This window comes from Bactrocera neohumeralis, chromosome 2, assembly GCF_024586455.1.
Source record: "Bactrocera neohumeralis isolate Rockhampton chromosome 2, APGP_CSIRO_Bneo_wtdbg2-racon-allhic-juicebox.fasta_v2, whole genome shotgun sequence".
Taxonomy (NCBI): domain Eukaryota; kingdom Metazoa; phylum Arthropoda; class Insecta; order Diptera; family Tephritidae; genus Bactrocera; species Bactrocera neohumeralis.
The window spans coordinates 28,597,669-28,619,030 of record NC_065919.1 but is presented as its reverse complement, the minus strand read 5'-3'; the positions used below and the strand labels follow the sequence as shown (position 1 = coordinate 28,619,030).

Below are 21,362 nucleotides of genomic sequence, written 5' to 3'. Positions count from 1 at the left end.
TAATAACTGAACTCCATTTGGTATCGCAAAGGACCAACACTGGTCTGAGTGGGTCATCAGTCTAATCTAAGACAACCATCTATATGCAGTACTTTGGGAAGCCATAAAAATAGAACCCTTATATGGGACTTTATTATTCGGAAAAGCGTCTTGTGGGCAATACAAATTTGCTAAGGCATTTAAATTTCTATTCCCAACTGCTCGGAAGGAGATCTGAATGCCCAAACCAAGTGTTTAACCCTTGTAATCGCAAACACGAGAGAATAAGGAGGGACGTGTTGAGATGTTTATATCTCGTCTTCATCTATATCGCTTCTGCAGCTGGCATCCGGAAAAATTGTCAACAGCGTAGATGGCTTTTACTTACCAGAAGTATAATAAGTTTAAAGCGATAAAACCAAGTAATGTACCTTATTTTTGGCCAGTAAATAGGTGTCTCATAAAAATTATAAAAAATAAAATGTACTCATTTATTTTGTTTCTCATTTATTGCTTCTTTATTGGCGAGTAACCATAAACGGTTAATCAAATTAAGCAGTTTGATACCCAGTTGCCACCATAACATCACCAAACTTACAAATAATATATGTTTTCATAAACTTTGAACAATAATTAAAAAACATCGTGAAATTACTAAATAAATCACATACATCTATACAATATCAGCTTTTAAATAATTAATACTCTTAAGAATGTTGGGAATGTTGGCTTACAATACTTTATATCTGTATGTATACATTTTTAAAACTTGAACAGGAATGATAACAAAATGGAACCAAATATAATAGATATAAATATATATATGTAAATTATATATGTAGGCATTCATTTTTTGTTTATAGAAGTAACACTTTAAAATATGTATATGTTTATATACATATGTATGTATATATGTATGTACGAAACGGCTATCGATTATCAATTTCAATTTTTCAAATTACATATTGCAAATATTTATTAAAAATCTTTAGTGCTTAAAGCTTATTGTTTCCTATTTAGTTATACACTTTTCTTCATACCTATCTACACATGCAACACTTTCAGCTCTAAGTTAGGAGACGTCTACGTAAATTGGCCAGAGTTTTCCACATGAAACAGCAAACGATGGCTGTACCCACCAACTTTTGTAATAATTTACATTCGATCGCGTGTCAAAAAACTTCCAAAGCATTATGGCTATGTTAATCATCACTTCGGCAGCAGCCACAGCAGCAGCACAGCAAGGATTTGCCACCGCTCTTCACCTGTTTATTGTATGTGTGTGGTCCACGCATGAAGATGTCGATTAATTGGCAATGTGAACTGGAAGAATTTCAAGTAAATTATTAGCATTGAGTAAAATCATAGAATTGTATGTTTAAAATCGCAGTATTTAAAATATAACATATTTATATTTCAAATTTAATACGTGGGACGTTCGATAGAAACCGTGTCTACAAAGAAAATTGATAATTTCGCAAAACTGGTGATTTATTTTTCAATCTAAATGCTAAATCGACACACTATAAACCACCAATGCTCCATGTTCTTTGTCCGCTGGTAAAATAGGCTTTATGGAAGTCCGCAAAATAGGACTTCTCGGCGGCAATAACTACGTAAATAAGCTCCCACCAGCGTACAAACCACACCAAACAGTGCATTTTTCGCGGCAATAACTCATTCGCATTCGACACGAATTTCTGCCAAGCAAACGTCTTTTTAAATTTTATAACCAAAAAGATGAGTAATCATATATTGTAATATTGTAAAAAAAACAACAAAAATACAAAAAATAAGAGTCACCGACTAGTACCAAAAAAAAGTATTGCACGATATTACATCTTGTAAGCTAAGATCTTGAAATAACCGCACTCGAATATATATCTAATGACTGTCCACTCGACAGTATTACACATTATGTTTAAGATTGATTTCGGCCTCCCGAAAGTAAATGTAATGAAATACATACATATTTGCTTAAATTTTTTTTTGTAAAATACATACATCATAGTTAATTCCTGATCATTAACCACCTCTCCGTCACAGTTCCAACGCGACAAGCCGTTGTCATCATCATAGTCAACATAACCATCCGCAGTTTCAGCGATCGGCTGACAGGAACTACTAATGCTGTACTCTTGCACAAGATTCGCATTAGGCGAACGGAAGCAGAACTTTTTGGTGCGATAGGTTTCAACGAAAGGTAAATTTCGCTACAAAAAAATACAAACAATAAAGTTAGTATACAGAGGTATAAAAGTATAGACAGTGGGTACTCACAATATCACCACTGCGGTCCGTCAGGTTTAAGAGCAATCGTACATTGTTGAGCAGCGAGGTTTTTCGCACTAGTACCAGGTCTAGATAGCCATCGCCTAGATGACTGTAGGGCGCCACACCTTTAGGGCTCCGCGTGCAGGCGCAGGTAATATTCGCGCCACTGATCATGAAAAATTCACCATTTATTGTTTTCCACTCACTTTCGACTTTACTTTCCGGCGCGCACACGCCATCTGCTGCGTCGACCATCATTTCACTATCATTATCACAGTCTGTCAAATTTATATTCTTCGTATCATCAAAGTCCATAGTTTCATTGCTATTAGGAGCAAATATTTTTCCGCCGCGCAACTCGGCAGCGGTGTCAGCCACTTCCAAATAATTTGTTTTATTGCTTTGGCCGTCGTTATTATCCTCACAGCTCTTTAATGAAGCGTTCGAAGATGTGGGCAGCTCATCACGTGCAACGGACGTCGGTGTAGTAACGCCCGCCAATATGCCTTTGTGCATTAAAGCGCGTTTCGTCGCAAGCGCCGCCTGCGCAATGGACGCCGCGTCACAGCGTGTACAATTCGCAAAACAAATCGTATCCTCTGTAGTTCTCACGTTTTCACACCTCGCGCCTTCTTCGTGTGCAGCCGCAACTGCATTCAATTTGTTGCCGCCTATTGGCTGTAAGATGCGCAGCTCTGCTTCGTAGCCGTTATTGGTAAGGAACGTTTTAACACCGGCAAACTCATAGCGCTTCGTACCCAGCCAACGATAACGCTCGCTCTTCGCCGCCACATCGCCCAAATAGCCGTAGGATAATACACTGGCGCAGAAGCGTATGACGCCTTCACGATTGCGCACGCTACAAATGTCCACACCGCGCCGCTGACCCAAAATCAAATGTATCGCCGCGGTGCGCACATCCGATGTGCCGTGCAGGCTGTACGCGACCGTATCCGTACTACCCGCTGGTATAATGGCCACGGGCAGCGTTGGCTTCGGCACATACAGCGGCTGGCGCGCATCCATGCCCGCATCGCATATCGCGCGAAAGATGAGCCCGTTAATTACCTCTGCCACTGTGCCGTCGCCACCAACACAGCAAACCGCGTCGAACGGCGACAAATCATGACTCAACAGTATGTCGCGTATCTGATTCGAACGCTGCGATATAATGCAGGACGCGTCGATTCCAGCCAATTGAAACAGCGGTTTACAGTGGCGTTCGTAGACCTGCAAGCCGCGCTGACGTCCGCCATACGGATTGATGAAGACCAGTAAGCGGCGCACACGCAGACGCGTTGGCGCCGTATTCGCGAGCATTTTATTGAGCAGCGCGTGCCATTGCCGCACCACATACGCATCGGCGTTATAGAGCACCAGCTTGTGCACATCCCAGCAGTTGCAGTCTGTCTCTGAGTTGATGATGCGCGCGGCGTATGACAAGGCAAGATACTGTTCAGTGGGTGGCGTACTGCTGTGTTGTTGTTTTTGTTCGCCTGCGCTGTGTGCATCGAACTCAGCCATTGGCTGCGGCGCTGCAATATGCAATGCCGCCGACTTGGTGTTGCCCTTGCTCACTCTGATTAGCTCGTTTATATGCAACACATTCGTGTTCTTGCCATAGACTAAGCCTAAGTAACAACAACAATAAGAAAAACAAAATATTAATGTGTTTAGAACGCTTTTAATTATTATTATTTTTTTTTGTAATGATATTAACTCACCTTGCTTGAAGTTGCCCTCAGCGTCCGCGTCGCTGTTGCGCTTTGTCTGCAGTCGCTCCCAAACGATGTGGTCATAGTTGAGCAAGACGCGATACCGTTTCTTCTTGATTTGAAAGTTGTTTAGGAGAATATCACAATTTTGGCTGCTGACTATGGGTCTCGCTGTTGGCGCTGCGGCAGCTGCCTCCCTCTCTTTGTGGCTTGCGGCATTTGTATTGTTGTGTGCAGCGGAGAACTGCGTGAAGTCCGTGCTGCTCTGCGTCATCTCGGTGGCTGGCGTTGGACTGATTAGTTAAGCGCGACTCGACATGCCAAAAGCTGAAATGAAAAAGTTTTTAGCGGCGTTTCAAACTGGTTTTCGTACGCAAGATGAAGCAAAGAAAAACTGTGTAAAAGCGAATTGTGAAAAAGAACCAAATATTGGTGGATAACGAAAGGAAATTATGCCGAGAAACGATTAAAACCGTATTTTCCACACCAACGATTGAAGTAAGTGGCAAGAAAAAACAACAGCAAAAACAACAAATTAAAAATATTAGCTTGTTTTCGTTTTGCTAACATTCGCATTGGGCAAACTTGTTTCTAATCAGCCAGCGTTCGCGGAATAGCATAAGCGAGGTTAATGCTTCCATAATTAGTAAAGTATTACAAATACAAAAAATATATACTCGTATTTATGTACACATGCATATTCTAAAAAAATATTTGTGATTGTTGTGTTCGTTTCTAAACTAAAACAACTTTTTTAGTTTTATTGCGTCGGTTCTAACAAGTAAGACTAAATCGTCGGCTATTGTTGTTACCGCACCATAAAATATTCCGCAAATAGTTTTTTGAGCGTGAATCGTGGAAGCGGTTTTAAGTCGTCACTAAGAGACACACACTTACTTAATTCTTTAAGCTACAATTAAAATTGTATGTTCATGGAAGCTCTTCTGCCATTTTTTGAAGAGATAGGGTATCAACGAAGCTTTTACTTAGATTATTGATGCCTAATTTTCTGATCGAACACAACTTTATGCACACTAAATTTAATTCGTGCTGTCTTCCAAAAGCATACTAGTCTTACTAATTGACTTCCTCACAGTATGTTTTCAAATTACGCTCAAATATTCTTAACGACAAGCATTACAAGGTGTGTTCCAAAGTAAATTTTTTGAATCTAGCGCCTCCTGGTGGCGCCATCTACAAGTATATAGTTACGGACAATAAAATAGAATCATTCATGGTACTAATTTTCCTTTCTCAAAAAAATTATGAATTTGATTTAAATTCAACTAAGTTATATTTTTATTATGTACTTCACATCAAGTGCTATTGGTAGCAGTAAAAATATTGGAAAAAAACAATTCATAAATATTACAAAAACAAAGGCAAAGAATATATTTCAAAAATTCGATGGACAAAAAAATAGAATCAAAATCTTTTACATTAAAAAAAATATTTTTTTAAGGGAACTAATAGAAAAATTGGTAGTACATTGTAGTGTATTCTTAATCGTCTAATACCGATGCACATCTTCTAGGCATAGACCTAATTAGGCTACCGAAAGTGTTCTGTGGAACAGAATACCAGACCTTTGTACCTTCTCTCAGAATCCTGCTTTATTTTTCGGTTTAAGGGTGCAATATTTTCCTTAACAATTTTCCGTAAGTTTTTGATGAGATTCAGATCTGCTGATTACTCTGGCCAAGCCATAACGCTAGCACCATGAACTGAAAACCATTTTTTGCAAGACCCGAAGTATGTTTCGGGTCGCTTTCTTGTTGCAATTGCCAAAATGCAAGGCTAATTCCATTCAGCATTTGGGAGTATGACCTTATCTAAAACCTTAACGTATATATGGCGGTCAATGTTTTCTTGTATCCAAAATATAGGCCCCGGAACACAATATGAGAAACAATATTAAACCATTATATTGCCCCCACGGGGTTTGAAGGACCTAGTCGTGTAGCGGACGCACACTTCTTTGTTTTTTGGACGTCGGACTCACGCGTAACTATCATTTCCTATCATATTAATTTTTCATTGAGACCATAAAATGTCGAATCATTTTTTCTTAATTTTCAGCTCCGCCCTAAATAATGTGTCGTTTTGCAAACTGAATACAATTGTATCTATGCCGTTATCTCAGCATTGGCACCTTTCGGGACCATGTGCCAAAGCAATTTTTCTCCACAAGTCGTCTTCTTACTGTTCTTGAAGAAATTTTTGCATATAATTCTTATTGAATGGCTGCAGAGGCCTTAAACGGTACGCACATCGGCAATCATGCAATATTTCGAACGACTTGCGCAGTCATTTTTTTGTGATCGGCCTATTTTTTCAATATTTTTTCAGAAATTTTAAGGCACCAAACACAAATATTTGAGACATATTTCATATGTTTGCTTTACGCGTGATTCATTCCTTGCAAAATTTTGGACGCACAATCTTTCCTTCTCTAAGCAATGTTTTGCTCGACTCATTTTTTAAATAAATTCATAATTGATTCAATTATTCATTCTACAGATCTAATTAAGTTAATATAACTACTTATTACGCTTTTTGAATTCAATATTCTTCGTTTATGAATTCATTTCGCTATTGATTCTATTATTTTGTCACTAAGCACGAGGCACATTATTTACACTTTTTAAATTACAGTTAATTGTAAAACTCAACAATTAGGGTTTTCACAAGTCTCATAAAGTTATAAGTTATAACGATTCGAAAACATAGCATTGAGAATTGTAAATTTTAAACAAGTGTAAAAATTTATAATTTTACGATGCTTTACGACGGGTTGTGAGTACCCCAAATGCTATCTTTTCCTCTCTTTTAAAACTACATATTATTGCCTTTGTTATTATGCAGAAAAGTTATTACATAGATGAAAAATTTCAAAAAAATTATGCCATTGTTTCAAAGCAACACCTTTGATTCTATTTTATTGTCCGTAACTGTATGTCGACTGGTGCGTTAGAATCTGCTATCTTTATCGATTGTCCAGTGAGAATTTCATAACATTTCATTGATTGGAAGTGAAGTTATTGCGTCTTAAGTGTCAGTATGTTTGTGTTATCGGTGCGAAAATGAGCTTCGGACAAAGAGCCAACATTAAATTTTGTTTTAAAATTGGTAAAACTTTTACCGAAACATTTCAATTGATAAAACAAGTTTATGGCGATGATTGCACGAGTGGTTTCAACGTTTTCAAAGTGGTCGTGAGGACAAAGATGAAGATCAACATGTGGGCCAATCAAAATCCGTGATCACCGGAAATCAAAAATCAGCCGAAATCATCATTGATATTCATGGAAATAGATGAACATCTCCAAAACATCGATTTATCACATTTTGACCGAACATTTGGGCTTACGAGAGGTGTGTGCACGGTTTGTTCTGCACAAATTGACTGACGACGAAAAATTGCTAGAATCCAATACCGATTATTTGACCAAATATCACATTTTAACCATTAACCACTCCCCGTATTCACCTGGTATGGCACCGTGCGACTACTTATTTTTCGGAAAAATGCATTTGCCCATGAAAGGAAAGCGTTATGCAGACGTAGAGGCCATTCAAAGGCTTGCACCGGCATACTGGCGGTCATACCGGCCAACGAGCTAAAACACTCGTTCGACATGCTTTTGGACCGTGCAAAAAGCTGTATTGAAGCAGATGGAGACTATTTTGAATGAAATAAATTGATTTTGCCGAAAAAACCATTTGTTCTGTTTTTTTTGTAAGTCCTGTTTACTTCGGAACGCACCTTGTATTATGTAGATTTTGGCTTAGTCGTTCGTACAGGTTGTGCTTTGGAGTATACAAGTCTTTTGTGGAGGTTTTTGAAAAGTTTATAAAGCATCTTGTACATTTCGAAAATATCCCTTCCAAAAATCCTGCATAGTTCTTACCAATTCTTCAGGAAGACCGTACCCGGAGTCTAAATCCACAGTTTATGAATTCTCAGTGTCAAAGTATTGCAAAAAACGGTATTAAAATGATTTCAAGCAAGCATTTGATTGACAGCATTGCTTTGGTTGGAGGATTAACCAATGCCAATGTCGTCTACTTAATAAAGTCTGTCAGAAAAAACTAAGCGGAGTTCGTTCTTTGACAAATTTTTGGTCACTAAGAACGTTCAACGATGAAGACTTGAGATATGTATTTGTTGGACAGTATGTGAGAATTATTGCACCAACCTTGTATTTCAATGACAGAGGTAGCTTAAATATTAAAAAAACATAAAAACGTGATTTACGTTTGACCGAAGCTATAATACCGTTAACAAATAAAAAAGTTTTCCACACAAGAATTTGGTTTTGATCGATCAGTTCGTATTGCAGCTACATATAAGCTATAGTGGTCCAATCTAAACAGTTTATTCAGAGATTATAAGATTATAGCTTGGCTTTGGACAATAATCCGGGCCAAATTTTGTGTAGATATGTATCTAGCAAACACGTTTTCCATACAAAAACTTGATTTGGATCGGTCAGTTTGTGTGGCAGTTATATGCTATAATGATCAAATATCGACGGTTCCGGCAAATGGGCAGCTTACTGGAGAGAAAAGGGCGTGTATTAAATTTCGGATCAATATCTCAAAAACTAATGGACTAGTTCGCCTATATACCGACGGACAGATAAAGAGACCTGAATAAATCGAATTAGCCCGTCACGTTGGTCAATGACATTAACAAACATCGTGGCAAACTGAATATATCCTGTTCAGTGTGTAATAGTGGAAAAAACCGCCATTCATTTTTAACAATTATTTCTATTCAATCATATTACATGCTATATGCATCGGTAAAAAAAATCGGTGTAACTGAAGGTTGTAATAGCAGCTACGAACCCAAACATTGGAGACGAGTGTGTGTTGTTACAACATAAGAAAGTTTCATACTGTTCCTGGAAGAAATTTTAAAAGATACTTGTATTATTTTTCCGCTAAGAAAAGCTTTCTTGTCTATCAATTCGACTCCAAAATATTACAATTTAGTCTCAAATCAAAGAAATTATCATTGAAGAGCAATAAATAACTAAGCTTTAGATTGCTTGTAGGATATCACGTGTTATGTGAACTCTTTCACATAACACGTGATATCCTACAATATAGAATTCAAACTTGTCTCATAGTAGAAGCATTTGTTGCTGCAACATCGTGTGCTTGTAATTATAACTAGGCACGAAAGTAATTTGTGGGTGGTGAAATCACGTTGATTACTTGTTAACTCAAGTCCGCACATTCCGAGAAGTACTGACACCAATTGTTGCGAGTCATTAATTTCAAAGCTGCGTCCTACAAAGCGCACGCGAGAGCCGGCAAAAACGCAAAAAGCGCAAAGCAACGAAGGCAAAATTCGACACGACTTCCACTTGAGTACTATTAACTATACATATGTATGTATGTGTATATATATATGTATGTATGCGCATATTATTACATACATATGTTTATATAATTATTTAATTAAGACGCCGTTGAGTACTAGCAGAGACTAATAATTGTCTTTAGCTTTAGAAAAAGTGCAAAGTTTAAAGTTCCGCATTTTGTAAGCAGCGATAAGCGTCTTGAAAATGCAAATCATAACAAAATTTAAAACAAACAAAAAAAATATGCATACATACATATATACTATATACACAAGTATGTATACGACTTAATAGATGATATACATAAATGCAAAGTACGAAGATGATGAAGCAACCATTATTGTCAAGTTCAAGTCCAAACCGTTCACCTTCGACAGCGATGCGCGAAGGCATTTACGACTTGCCCAGACTGGCGTAACTGTGATAAAGCTATCGGAGATGAGGGGGGTGCCTTCATACATTTTGATACTATTATTATTTCTTTTTTTGCAAACCGTTTTTCTTTCGTGATTATATTTTACATCAAAATGGCATTTTTTGAGCTGAACGTAACTCCAATATTTCTTATTGCACTCCTATTCACTTGAAACATATGTATGTATGTATATTTTAACTTAAAGCAGAATAATCTTAGAAACCAGTTGATCTTGAAAATATCAACCATGCAAATATCGCTCGCCTTTGTTCTCTGTGTTTTCTTGAGTAACCGGACTGGGCCATTGACACTGTGCGAGTAAACAGAATCAGCAAAAGTATTTTTCTGGGTCGGTACAATCTCCTTTGTGTGAAGCTCGAGCCCAATATGACACCGAACTGTCGCATTAAATTAGATACTGAATATAGAATTACGGCTGGCATTCAAAAGTTTGCAACGTGTTTCTAAGGATAGTAGAAAATTAGAATAATCTAATAATAAGTTTAAATATTTAGTTAAAATTTTATAAAGAACTTTTACTTTTTCATCCACGCTTAGTTGATAAAATGTTGAATTTTTTTATCTCGATATAATAAAATTAACGCAATTTATACTGATATCGATATTTATTAATGTTATCGATAGATAACAATTTTCAGACATACTATGTAGTTGATATCGTATTGAATTTCTTTTGCCTAGAAATGAGAAAGTGCCATTTTTTCGAACAATTTTATAATTATATATAGTAAGTAGATTAGTAAATAAAGTTTGATTTTTTTCAGTATATACACATATGGTCAAAATAATAAGTACATACGTCCGTGTAGCATTCAATGACTAATAAATTTTCTTTTATGACTAAAATAATAAAAATAAAGATATTTGTAATAATAGTTGAACTATAAACTTAAATTTCTAGCAAATAAAAAAAAGACTAAAAAAATGGCTGGACAAAATAATAAGTACATCGGGTATATGTGAATGAAAAAATGTATTAGTTTGAGTTTTCTGTCTTTTATTTGACTTTTATTTACTTCTTTCATCAGTATCTAGTATATCTGCCATTATTTTTAGTTCCTTTTGAGATTCGTTTTGGCATACTGAAGATAAGTTTGCGGTACGTATCAATTGTAATCTCATACCAGGTTTTTTCAACAAAATTCTCGGATTTGATCCTTATTTTGCAACGATTGCTTCCCAATCTGTTGCTTTAGCTCCCCCAAAAGGTTTTCAATTGGATTCAAGTCGGGAGATTGACATAGTCATATAAGAGAACTCACACCATTGTCCTGGAACCAATCTTTTACCAACGTCGAAGTATGATTAGGATCATTATCCTGCTGAAATTTCCATATTAGTGGCGTACTTTCCTCAGTATGGCAGCATCGTGTTTTCCAAGACATCTTTATATTGAAACCTATTCATGGTGCCTGAAATACGATGTATTGGTCCTACACCATACCACGAAAAGCAGCCCCAGACCATTATGTTGCCACCACCGTGTTTAACGGTCTTTTTTGTAGACTGTGAATGCAATTCTTTGCCTTTCGGACGACGAACATTCCCTCAGGCATCATTTCCGAACAAATTAATTTCTTGTTTCGTCGTTCCACAAGATGTTGCGCCCACTTTTTCTAACCACTTGGGCCGGACCAATTCGCATGATTTTTCGCGAATTGTAATCTTATCTGTAATTTTTTTTTGCAATAATGGTATTCTTCTGGCTATCCGGGTAGGTAAATTAGCTCGATTTAGTATTCGTCGAGTCATTCGGGAAGATATTATGCTACCAATGTCGGCTGATATTATCCTTAAAGATACCAATGGGTCCTTTTTACCAAGAGTGACGATACGGTTGTCCTATGTCTTTTTTGATCAACCGCGAGTTTCAACATTCTTTTTCATCCTTAAGGCATTCTGCGCACGAAACACAATGAACGACCTAATGATTTAGCGGTATTCCTAAGACTTTGGCCGTCTTTTATAAGGATTAAGACGATGTCCTTTTCCTCCGCCCTGCAATGCTTTTTTCTATCCATATATACATTTTTTTAGTTTTTAATGAGTCTTAAACTTGGAGCTATACAACCTAAAGAGCAAACCATTAAAATAAATCACTCGATTTGATGAAAACCTGAAAATAATTAACAGTGTACTTATTATTTTGACCACTTAGAAAACGAACATCAACAATCAATTGCCACGCTAACTACAAAGAGTGGATTCAGCATTTTCTTTTAAATATAAAAAGTACTACCATATCGAATTTAATAAAATCAACCCATAGTAGTATTCGTGTACTTCACCAAACATTCAAAATTCAGTCATGACTGCAGCCTAAAGGAATGTACTTATTATTTTGACCATATGTGTATTTGGATACACATTTAAATGAATAAATTTTTGTATCCACTCAATTGATAAAATATTACATTTTTTATCTAGATATGAGCAAGTTGACGTACTTACCGATATTAATTATATCGATATTTTTGACTGTTATAATATGTGTATATCGATAAAATATTATTTTTTGTCCAAATTTAAAATATTAATTAATTACATAGAAATGAGCAAGTGCTAATAAGTCTCGAAGTAATTTTCATTGATATTTGTGAATATTATGCTTTATCGGTTTGATATGATATGAGCTTAGTTTAACAAGAGACGAGTAAGTGATACAGCTTGTCGGTAATTCGGATCGGATTTATATTATTGATATTATGGGAATTATTTTTCGCTTAAAATAGGATTTTAATATTTGTTACATCAGGTTAAGTGAAAATTATCGAAATATTGGTTTATAATTTTTATCGATAAAATATATTTTTTAACCAAGCTAAGTTCATGAAATATTTAGACCCGTAAGTGACGTAACATATCGATATTAATGTAATGTTATCGATAAAATATGTTTTTATAAAACTTATTACAAGCGTAGTTGATCAAATATTAACAGTTTTAACATAAATAGAGTTGAGTGAGTGAGGTAAAATATCGATATTAATGATATGTTTATCGGTATTAATCGATAAAATATGTTATAATATTTTATATTCAATATTTTATCCAAACTTACTTGTTAAAATATTGAAACTTATACATAGAGATGTATAAGTGATGTAACATATCAATATTAATGAAATGTTTATCGTCATTTATGTATTGATTAAAACATGTTATTAAAATTTCTAAGCTAATTTTAATTTGCTGCTACTTATTAAGTTATACTAATGTATATTCTATATACATATGTTTATGTATGTGTCTCCATAAAACTCAAATTTGTTTTTGCCTTTCTAATAGTATTTACTCAGTCGTTAAACTATTAGCAGAGCGGAAGAGCCACTAATTCACCTTGTACCCCCATAAAGTAAACAACGTAGGGTAAACAGTAAATAAAGCAACGCAGTGCTAAGCGATTTCTATATTAAAGTTGATCACTTTGAATGTGACTTTTAAAGTGATGTATTCATACATACATACATATCTGATTATTTTACTTGGCTAATACTGCAAAATATTGTTTATGTGTTACATAGTGTACAGATACATGTATGTATGTATGTACATATATACATATGTATAAGCACACACGTGTAATCATCGTAATGTTAACAAATAAATATGTATGTATAAATGAAATAATAATCATCGAACTGCACATCTAAGTCAATGAGAGCACACACATACATGTACATATATGTATGTATGTACACACTGTGCACCCTCCCATTATTCCAAGAGAATTTCAGATGAATGCAATCTTTGTTTTGTTGTTCAAAACCACAGTTGATTTGTTATTTGAGTTTCCTCCAATACGTAAATGAAGTGTAAATATTCAGCTTCGCCTCTATTTTTCTTATCGTTCTGCACCATCACAAAGGAATTTGTTAAATAAACACATTTGAGAAATACTCATATGTTTTGCTTTCAGAATTTTCATATTTTGATTCTTAGCTCAATTAGCACGATTTAAATGCCTAACACAAGCGTAAGTACAATGACTCACAAAAGTGTGCGTGACAAGCTTGCATGAGTTTAAACTTTCAAAGGGAATGAACAGATTTGCTTGTTGAACTTCTTTGAAAACTACCGTTACTTGGAAAGTAAGAGCGATTTTTATGCAGATACTTGACTTTTACAGCCTTGATTTATAGATTTCATTTAGTTGAGGTTTAACAGTGTCTCTAAAAAACAACTTTGGGCAAGTGTAGGAATTTCTAAGAAACATTCTGTGTTTGGTTATGAAATTTAAAGAAACATTTCGAAAACTTCAAAAGCAAGCACCGATTCTGAGGAGTCGGTATGCTATGTAAAGGGCCTACGTGGATTAACATACAATACAAATGTTCAAAAAGGAAACTAATCAAGAGAGTTGTTCGCATTTTTCAAAATGTCTAATGTAAACAATGTTAAAAAAAATTACACTTTACTTACAAATTTATAAAAGATATGTCGGAGAGTATTTATATATACATATTTTGACAGTAAGTTGGTGAAAATCTTTCCAATTACTTCCTCTCACCTCCGTTTCTCAAAAATAGAGTGGATGATAATCATTTTAAACATTTTTAATAGTTTGTTGAGGTTACAAGAAAACTTGAGGTACTTAAGAATAGAAGAAATATGTCTAAACATAAGTTGAATATTTCGAATAATATTAGTTATATATTTTTCCGACTGCTATAAGAATAACTCGGTATATTTCAATTTATTATGAGAAATCGAAAACACACATCGACTGAATCAACTGCATTTTTGAGCACTCAAATCATCTATTTGATGAGTATAGTCCTGACTTGGCACCGTATGACTTCTTTTTATTCCCACAGGTAAAAGATAAACTATGAGGTTAACGTTTTTCGACACCCAAAGAGACGGTTGATGCGTTCCAAACTGACAACCTTAACCAGAGTGGTAAAAGTGCCTCGAGAATTGGTTCAAAAGTATGCAAAAGTAAATTGGTTCTAATGGAAAATATTAAAAAAAAAACAATAAATCGATTTTCGATGAATAAAATTTGTTTTTGTTCTCTAATTACAAAATATAAAAGGCAACCTTGGGTTGTTACTTTGCTTCCCCCGATAATACTTGTAGCTATACATGTATGTATAGTTTTGGCAGTATATGTATGTAGTAGTAAAAAAAAACACAATAAGGTACTAGAGCACACATAACGCTTCTCTTAAGTGGGCACTCAGATACCCAAAACATTAAAATTAATTAATTGCAACTTTTATCTTTGTTAGACTGCGATAAACAAGCAATATTTATAAATAATATTATACACAAAAATTTTTATGTATTTTTTTAGATATGAAAATAAACAATATAAGAATTAATTTCTTCCTTGGTTGTATTATTCATAGCATCAAAGTTCCAATTGCAAACTTTTTATCAAAAATATCGGTCAATCTGTGAGATATATTATATAAATTCGAAGGAGTACTCTTTTCTAAAAATGAACGCCTTTATGTCATGAATGGGTCGGACTGGGCCATTGACACTGTGCGAGTAAACAGAATCAGCAAAAGTATATTTCTGGGTCGATACAATCTCCTTTGCGTGAAGCTCGAGCCCAATATGACACCGAACTGTCGCATTAAATTAGATACTGAATATAGAATTACGGCTGGCATTCAAAAGTTTGCAACGTGTTTCTAAGGATAGTAGAAAATTAGAATAATCTAATAATAAGTTTAAATATTTAGTTAAAATTTTATAAAGAACTTTTACTTTTTCATCCACGCTTAGTTGATAAAATGTTGAATTTTTTTATCTCGATATAATAAAGTTAACGCACTTTATACTGATATCGATATTTATTAATGTTATCGATAGATAACGATTAAGTACAATTTTCAGACATATCGTAGTTGATATCGTAAATTTCTTTTGCCTAGAAATGAGAAAGTGCTGATAACCATTTTTTCGAACAATTTTATAATTATATATAAGTAGATTAGTAAATAAAGTTTGATTTTTTTCCGTATATACACATATGGTCAAAATAATAAGTACATACGTCCGTGTAGCATTCAATGACTAATAAATTTTCTTTTATGACTAAAATAATAAAAATAAAGATATTTGTAATAATAGTTGAACTATAAACTTAAATTTCTAGAAATAAAAAAAAGACTAAAAAAATGGCTGGACAAAATAATAAGTACATCGGGTATATGTGAATGAAAAAATGTATTAGTTTGAGTTTTCTGTCTTTTATTTGACTTTTATTTACTTCTTTCATCAGTATCTAGTATATCTGCCATTATTTTTAGTTCCTTTTGAGATTCGTTTTGGCATACTGAAGATAAGTTTGCGGTACGTATCAATTGTAATCTCATACCAGGTTTTTTCAACAAAATTCTCGGATTTGATCCTTATTTTGCAACGATTGCTTCCCAATCTGTTGCTTTAGCTCCCAAAGGTTTTCAATTGATTCAAGTCGGGAGATTGACATAGTCATATATGAGAACTCATGCCATTGTCCTGGAACCAATCTTTTACCAACGTCGAAGTATGATTAGGATCATTATCCTGCTGAAATTTCCATATTAGTGGCATACTTTCCTCAGTATGGCAGCATCGTGTTTTCCAAGACATCTTTATATTGAAACCTATTCATGGTGCCTGAAATACGATGTATTGGTCCTACACCATACCACGAAAAGCAGCCCCAGACCATTATGTTGCCACCACCGTGTTTAACGGTCTTTTTTGTAGACTGTGAATGCAATTCTTTGCCTTTCGGACGACGAACATTCCCTCAGGCATCATTTCCGAACAAATTAATTTCTTGTTTCGTCGTTCCACAAGATATTGCGCCCACTTTTTCTAACCACTTGGGCCGGACCAATTTGCATGATTTTTCGTGAATTGTAATCTTATCTGTAATTTTTTTTTTGCAATAATGGTATTCTTCTGGCTATCCGGGTAGGTAAATTAGCTCGATTTAGTATTCGTCGAGTCATTCGGGAAGATATTATGCTACCAATGTCGGCTGATATTATCCTTAAAGATACCAATGGGTCCTTTTTACCAAGAGTGACGATACGGTTGTCCTATGTCTTTTTTGATCAACCGCGAGTTTCAACATTCTTTTTCATCCTTAAGGCATTCTGCGCACGAAACACAATGAACGACCTAATGTTTTAGCGGTATTCCTAAGACTTTGGCCGTCTTTTATAAGGATTAAGACGATGTCCTTTTCCTCCGCCCTGCAATGCTTTTTTCTATCCATATATACATTTTTTTTTAGTTTTTAATGAGTCTTAAACTTGGAGCTATACAACCTAAAGAGCAAACCATTAAAATAAATCACTCGATTTGATGAAAACCTGAAAATAATTAACAGTGTACTTATTATTTTGACCACTTAGAAAACGAACATCAACAATCAATTGCCACGCTAACTACAAAGAGTGATTCAGCATTTTCTTTTCATATAAAAAGTACTACCATATCGAATTTAATAAAATCAACCCATAGTAGTATTCGTGTACTTCACCAAACATTCAAAATTCAGTCATGACTGCAGCCTAAAGGAATGTACTTATTATTTTGACCATATGTGTATTTGGATACACATTTAAATGAATAAATTTTTGTATCCACTCAATTGATAAAATATTACATTTTTTATCTAGATATGAGCAAGTTGACGTACTTACCGATATTAATTATATCGATATTTTTGACTGTTATAATATGTGTATATCGATAAAATATTATTTTTTGTCCAAATTTAAAATATTAATTAATTACATAGAAATGAGCAAGTGCTAATAAGTCTCGAAGTAATTTTCATTGATATTTGTGAATATTATGCTTTATCGGTTTGATATGATATGAGCTTAGTTTAACAAGAGACGAGTAAGTGATACAGCTTGTCGGTAATTCGGATCGGATTTATATTATTGATATTATGGGAATTATTTTTCGCTTAAAATAGGATTTTAATATTTGTTACATCAGGTTAAGTGAAAATTATCGAAATATTGGTTTATAATTTTTATCGATAAAATATATTTTTTAACCAAGCTAAGTTCATGAAATATTTAGACCCGTAAGTGACGTAACATATCGATATTAATGTAATGTTATCGATAAAACGACACGCCGGTTCTACGCACCGGAATTGACTCGGATTTCATCCGACCAAGGGCTGTTCTTTCGGCGATCTAACCCCGTTTGGATCGGTAAAAAAAAAAAAAAAAAAAAAATATTAACATAAATAGAGTTGAGTGAGTGAGGTAAAATATCGATATTAATGATATGTTTATCGATATTAATCGATAAAATATGTTATAATATTTTATATTCAATATTTTATCCAAACTTACTTGTTAAAATATTGAAACTTATACATAGAGATGTATAAGTGATGTAACATATCAATATTAATGAAATGTTTATCGTCATTTATGTATTGATTAAAACATGTTATTAAAATTTCTAAGCTAATTTTAATTTGCTGCTACTTATTAAGTTATACTAATGTATGTTCTATATACATGTGTTTATGTATGTGTCTCCATAAAACTCAAATTTTTTTTTGCCTTTCTAATAGTATTTACTCAGTCGTTAAACTATTAGCAGAGCGGAAGAGCCACTAATTCACCTTGTACCCCCATAAAGTAAACAACGTAGGGTAAACAGTAAATAAAGCAACGCAGTGCTAAGTGATTTCTATATTAAAGTTGATCACTTTGAATGTGACTTTTAAAGTGCTATATTCATACATACATACATATCTGATTATTTTACTTGGCTAATAATGCAAAATATTGTTTATGTGTTACATAGTGTACAGATACATGTATGTATGTATGTACATATATACATATGTATAAGCACACACGTGTAATCATCGTAATGTTAACAAATAAATATGTATGTATAAATGAAATAATAATCATCGAACTGCACATCTAAGTCAATGAGAGCACACACATACATGTACATATATGTATGTATGTACACACTGTGCACCCTCCCATTATTCCAAGAGAATTTCAGATGAATGCAATCTTTGTTTTGTTGTTCAAAACCACAGTTGATTTGTTATTTGAGTTTCCTCCAATACGTAAATGAAGTGTAAATATTCAGCTTCGCCTCTATTTTTCTTATCGTTCTGCACCATCACAAAGGAATTTGTTAAATAAACACATTTGAGAAATACTCATATGTTTTGCTTTCAGAATTTTCATATTTTGATTCTTAGCTCAATTAGCACGATTTAAATGCCTAACACAAGCGTAAGTACAATGACTCACAAAAGTGTGCGTGACAAGCTTGCATGAGTTTAAACTTTCAAAGGGAATGAACAGATTTGCTTGTTGAACTTCTTTGAAAACTACCGTTACTTGGAAAGTAAGAGCGATTTTTATGCAGATACTTGACTTTTACAGCCTTGATTTATAGATTTCATTTAGTTGAGGTTTAACAGTGTCTCTAAAAAACAACTTTGGGCAAGTGTAGGAATTTCTAAGAAACATTCTGTGTTTGGTTATGAAATTTAAAGAAACATTTCGAAAACTTCAAAAGCAAGCACCGATTCTGAGGAGTCGGTATGCTATGTAAAGGGCCTACGTGGATTAACATACAATACAAATGTTCAAAAAGGAAACTAATCAAGAGAGTTTTTCGCATTTTTCAAAATGTCTAATGTAAACAATGTTAAAAAAAATTACACTTTACTTACAAATTTATAAAAGATATGTCGGAGAGTATTTATATATACATATTTTGACAGTAAGTTGGTGAAAATCTTTCCAATTACTTCCTCTCACCTCCGTTTCTCAAAAATAGAGTGGATGATAATCATTTTAAACATTTTTAATAGTTTGTTGAGGTTACAAGAAAACTTGAGGTACTTAAGAATAGAAGAAATATGTCTAAACATAAGTTGAATATTTCGAATAATATTAGTTATATATTTTTCCGACTGCTATAAGAATAACTCGGTATATTTCAATTTATTATGAGAAATCGAAAACACACATCGACTGAATCAACTGCATTTTTGAGCACTCAAATCATCTATTTGATGAGTATAGTCCTGACTTGGCACCGTATGACTTCTTTTTATTCCCACAGGTAAAAGATAAACTAGGAGGTTAACGTTTTTCGACACCCAAAGAGACGGTTGATGCGTTCCAAACTGACAACCTTAACCAGAGTGGTAAAAGTGCCTCGAGAATTGGTTCAAAAGTATGCAAAAGTAAATTGGTTCTAATGGAAAATATTAAAAAAAAAAAACAATAAATCGATTTTCGATGAATAAAATTTGTTTTTGTTCTCTAATTACAAAATATAAAAGGCAACCTTGGGTTGTTACTTTGCTTCCCCCGATAATACTTGTAGCTATACATGTATGTATAGTTTTGACAGTATATGTATATGTATGTATGTACATACAAGTAGTCAAAAAACACAATAAGGTACTAGAGCACACATAACGTTTCTCTTAAGTGGGCACTCAGATACCCAAAACATTAAAATTAATTAATTGCAACTTTTATCTTTGTTAGACTGCGATAAACAAGCAATATTTATAAATAATATTATACACAAAAATGTTTATGTATTTTTTTAGATATGAAAATAAACAATATAAGAATTAATTTCTTCATTGGTTGTATTATTTGTAAGATCAAAGTTCCAATTGCAAACTTTTTATCAAAAATATCGGTCAATCTGTGAGATATATTATATAAATTCGAAGGAGTACTCTTTTCTAAAAATAGAACGCCTTTATGTCATGAATGGGTTGAATCGGATCAATAATTCCCTTGGCCCCCATAGACCTAATAAAAAGATTTTTGCACATCCGGTTAACTTTATACTTCATAAAATTGAGACAGCATGTGTTTTTCTAATAACAATCATGACTAAAATGGATAAAATCAAGTGAAAACGGGCCTTATGTGCCTGGAGGTATTTTTTCGGCTTTAATCCAGGCAGAACTTAGTCCTTCCCTAATTGTTCTGTTATATAATTTGTTCAGATCGGCTTTTGAGATCATAAGATATTAAAAATTTGATTGTAAATTCGAACTCGTCATGTGAAATACATATTTTTAAGAAGAGTAAAGATTTTCTGTTTCTTGATTGACTTATAGTAATTTTTTTTTATTGAAATGAGACCGTTAGTTAGGTTCTCTGATAGTTAGCCTAGAGATCAAAGCTGTTTAAAAAATCTTATCGGATATCAGCTGCAGAAATTTTATGGTATACTACTTGTTTGCCGCGCATTTGTGAGATCAAGGCTTAGAACCTTGGCAGCTCATACATTCAGATATCTCACCAAGCGCTTGGGAATAGAAACTAAACGCTTAAGCAAATTTGTTTAGCGAACTAATAGAATCGACTACACCAGTTATATTTTTAACGTCTGCATATAGTAGTCCAAGTGCGATCCCTGGATCAGCATCGAACCTGACCTAACTTAGATTGCCTCCTTGTTAGCAGTTATAAGTAGCTTTTCTATTAGACAAGTGTGAAAAATGAGGCGCAAATTGTCAGCTATCGAAATGAAAAAATACGGAAAAGTATAATTATTTCAACTAAAACTTATTATTTGTAAAGTATTTTG

At 34.0% G+C, this 21,362-nt stretch overlaps 1 protein-coding gene across 1 annotated transcript in view; it reads right to left on the bottom strand.

Moving 5' to 3' along the window:
- Positions 1 to 469: 469 nt before the first annotated feature.
- LOC126767925 (ceramide kinase) overlaps positions 470 to 21,362 on the bottom strand; it is a 28,551-nt gene continuing 7,658 nt past the window's right edge. Inside the window, exons 2-5 of the mRNA XM_050485726.1 lie at positions 3,978 to 4,295; positions 2,260 to 3,884; positions 1,984 to 2,192; positions 470 to 1,302 (exon numbers count right to left, since the gene is read on the bottom strand). Coding sequence (XP_050341683.1) covers positions 1,182 to 1,302; positions 1,984 to 2,192; positions 2,260 to 3,884; positions 3,978 to 4,242 — 2,220 coding nt within the window. The 5' untranslated portion in view covers positions 4,243 to 4,295 and the 3' untranslated portion in view covers positions 470 to 1,181. The remainder of the gene's footprint in view (positions 1,303 to 1,983; positions 2,193 to 2,259; positions 3,885 to 3,977; positions 4,296 to 21,362) is intronic.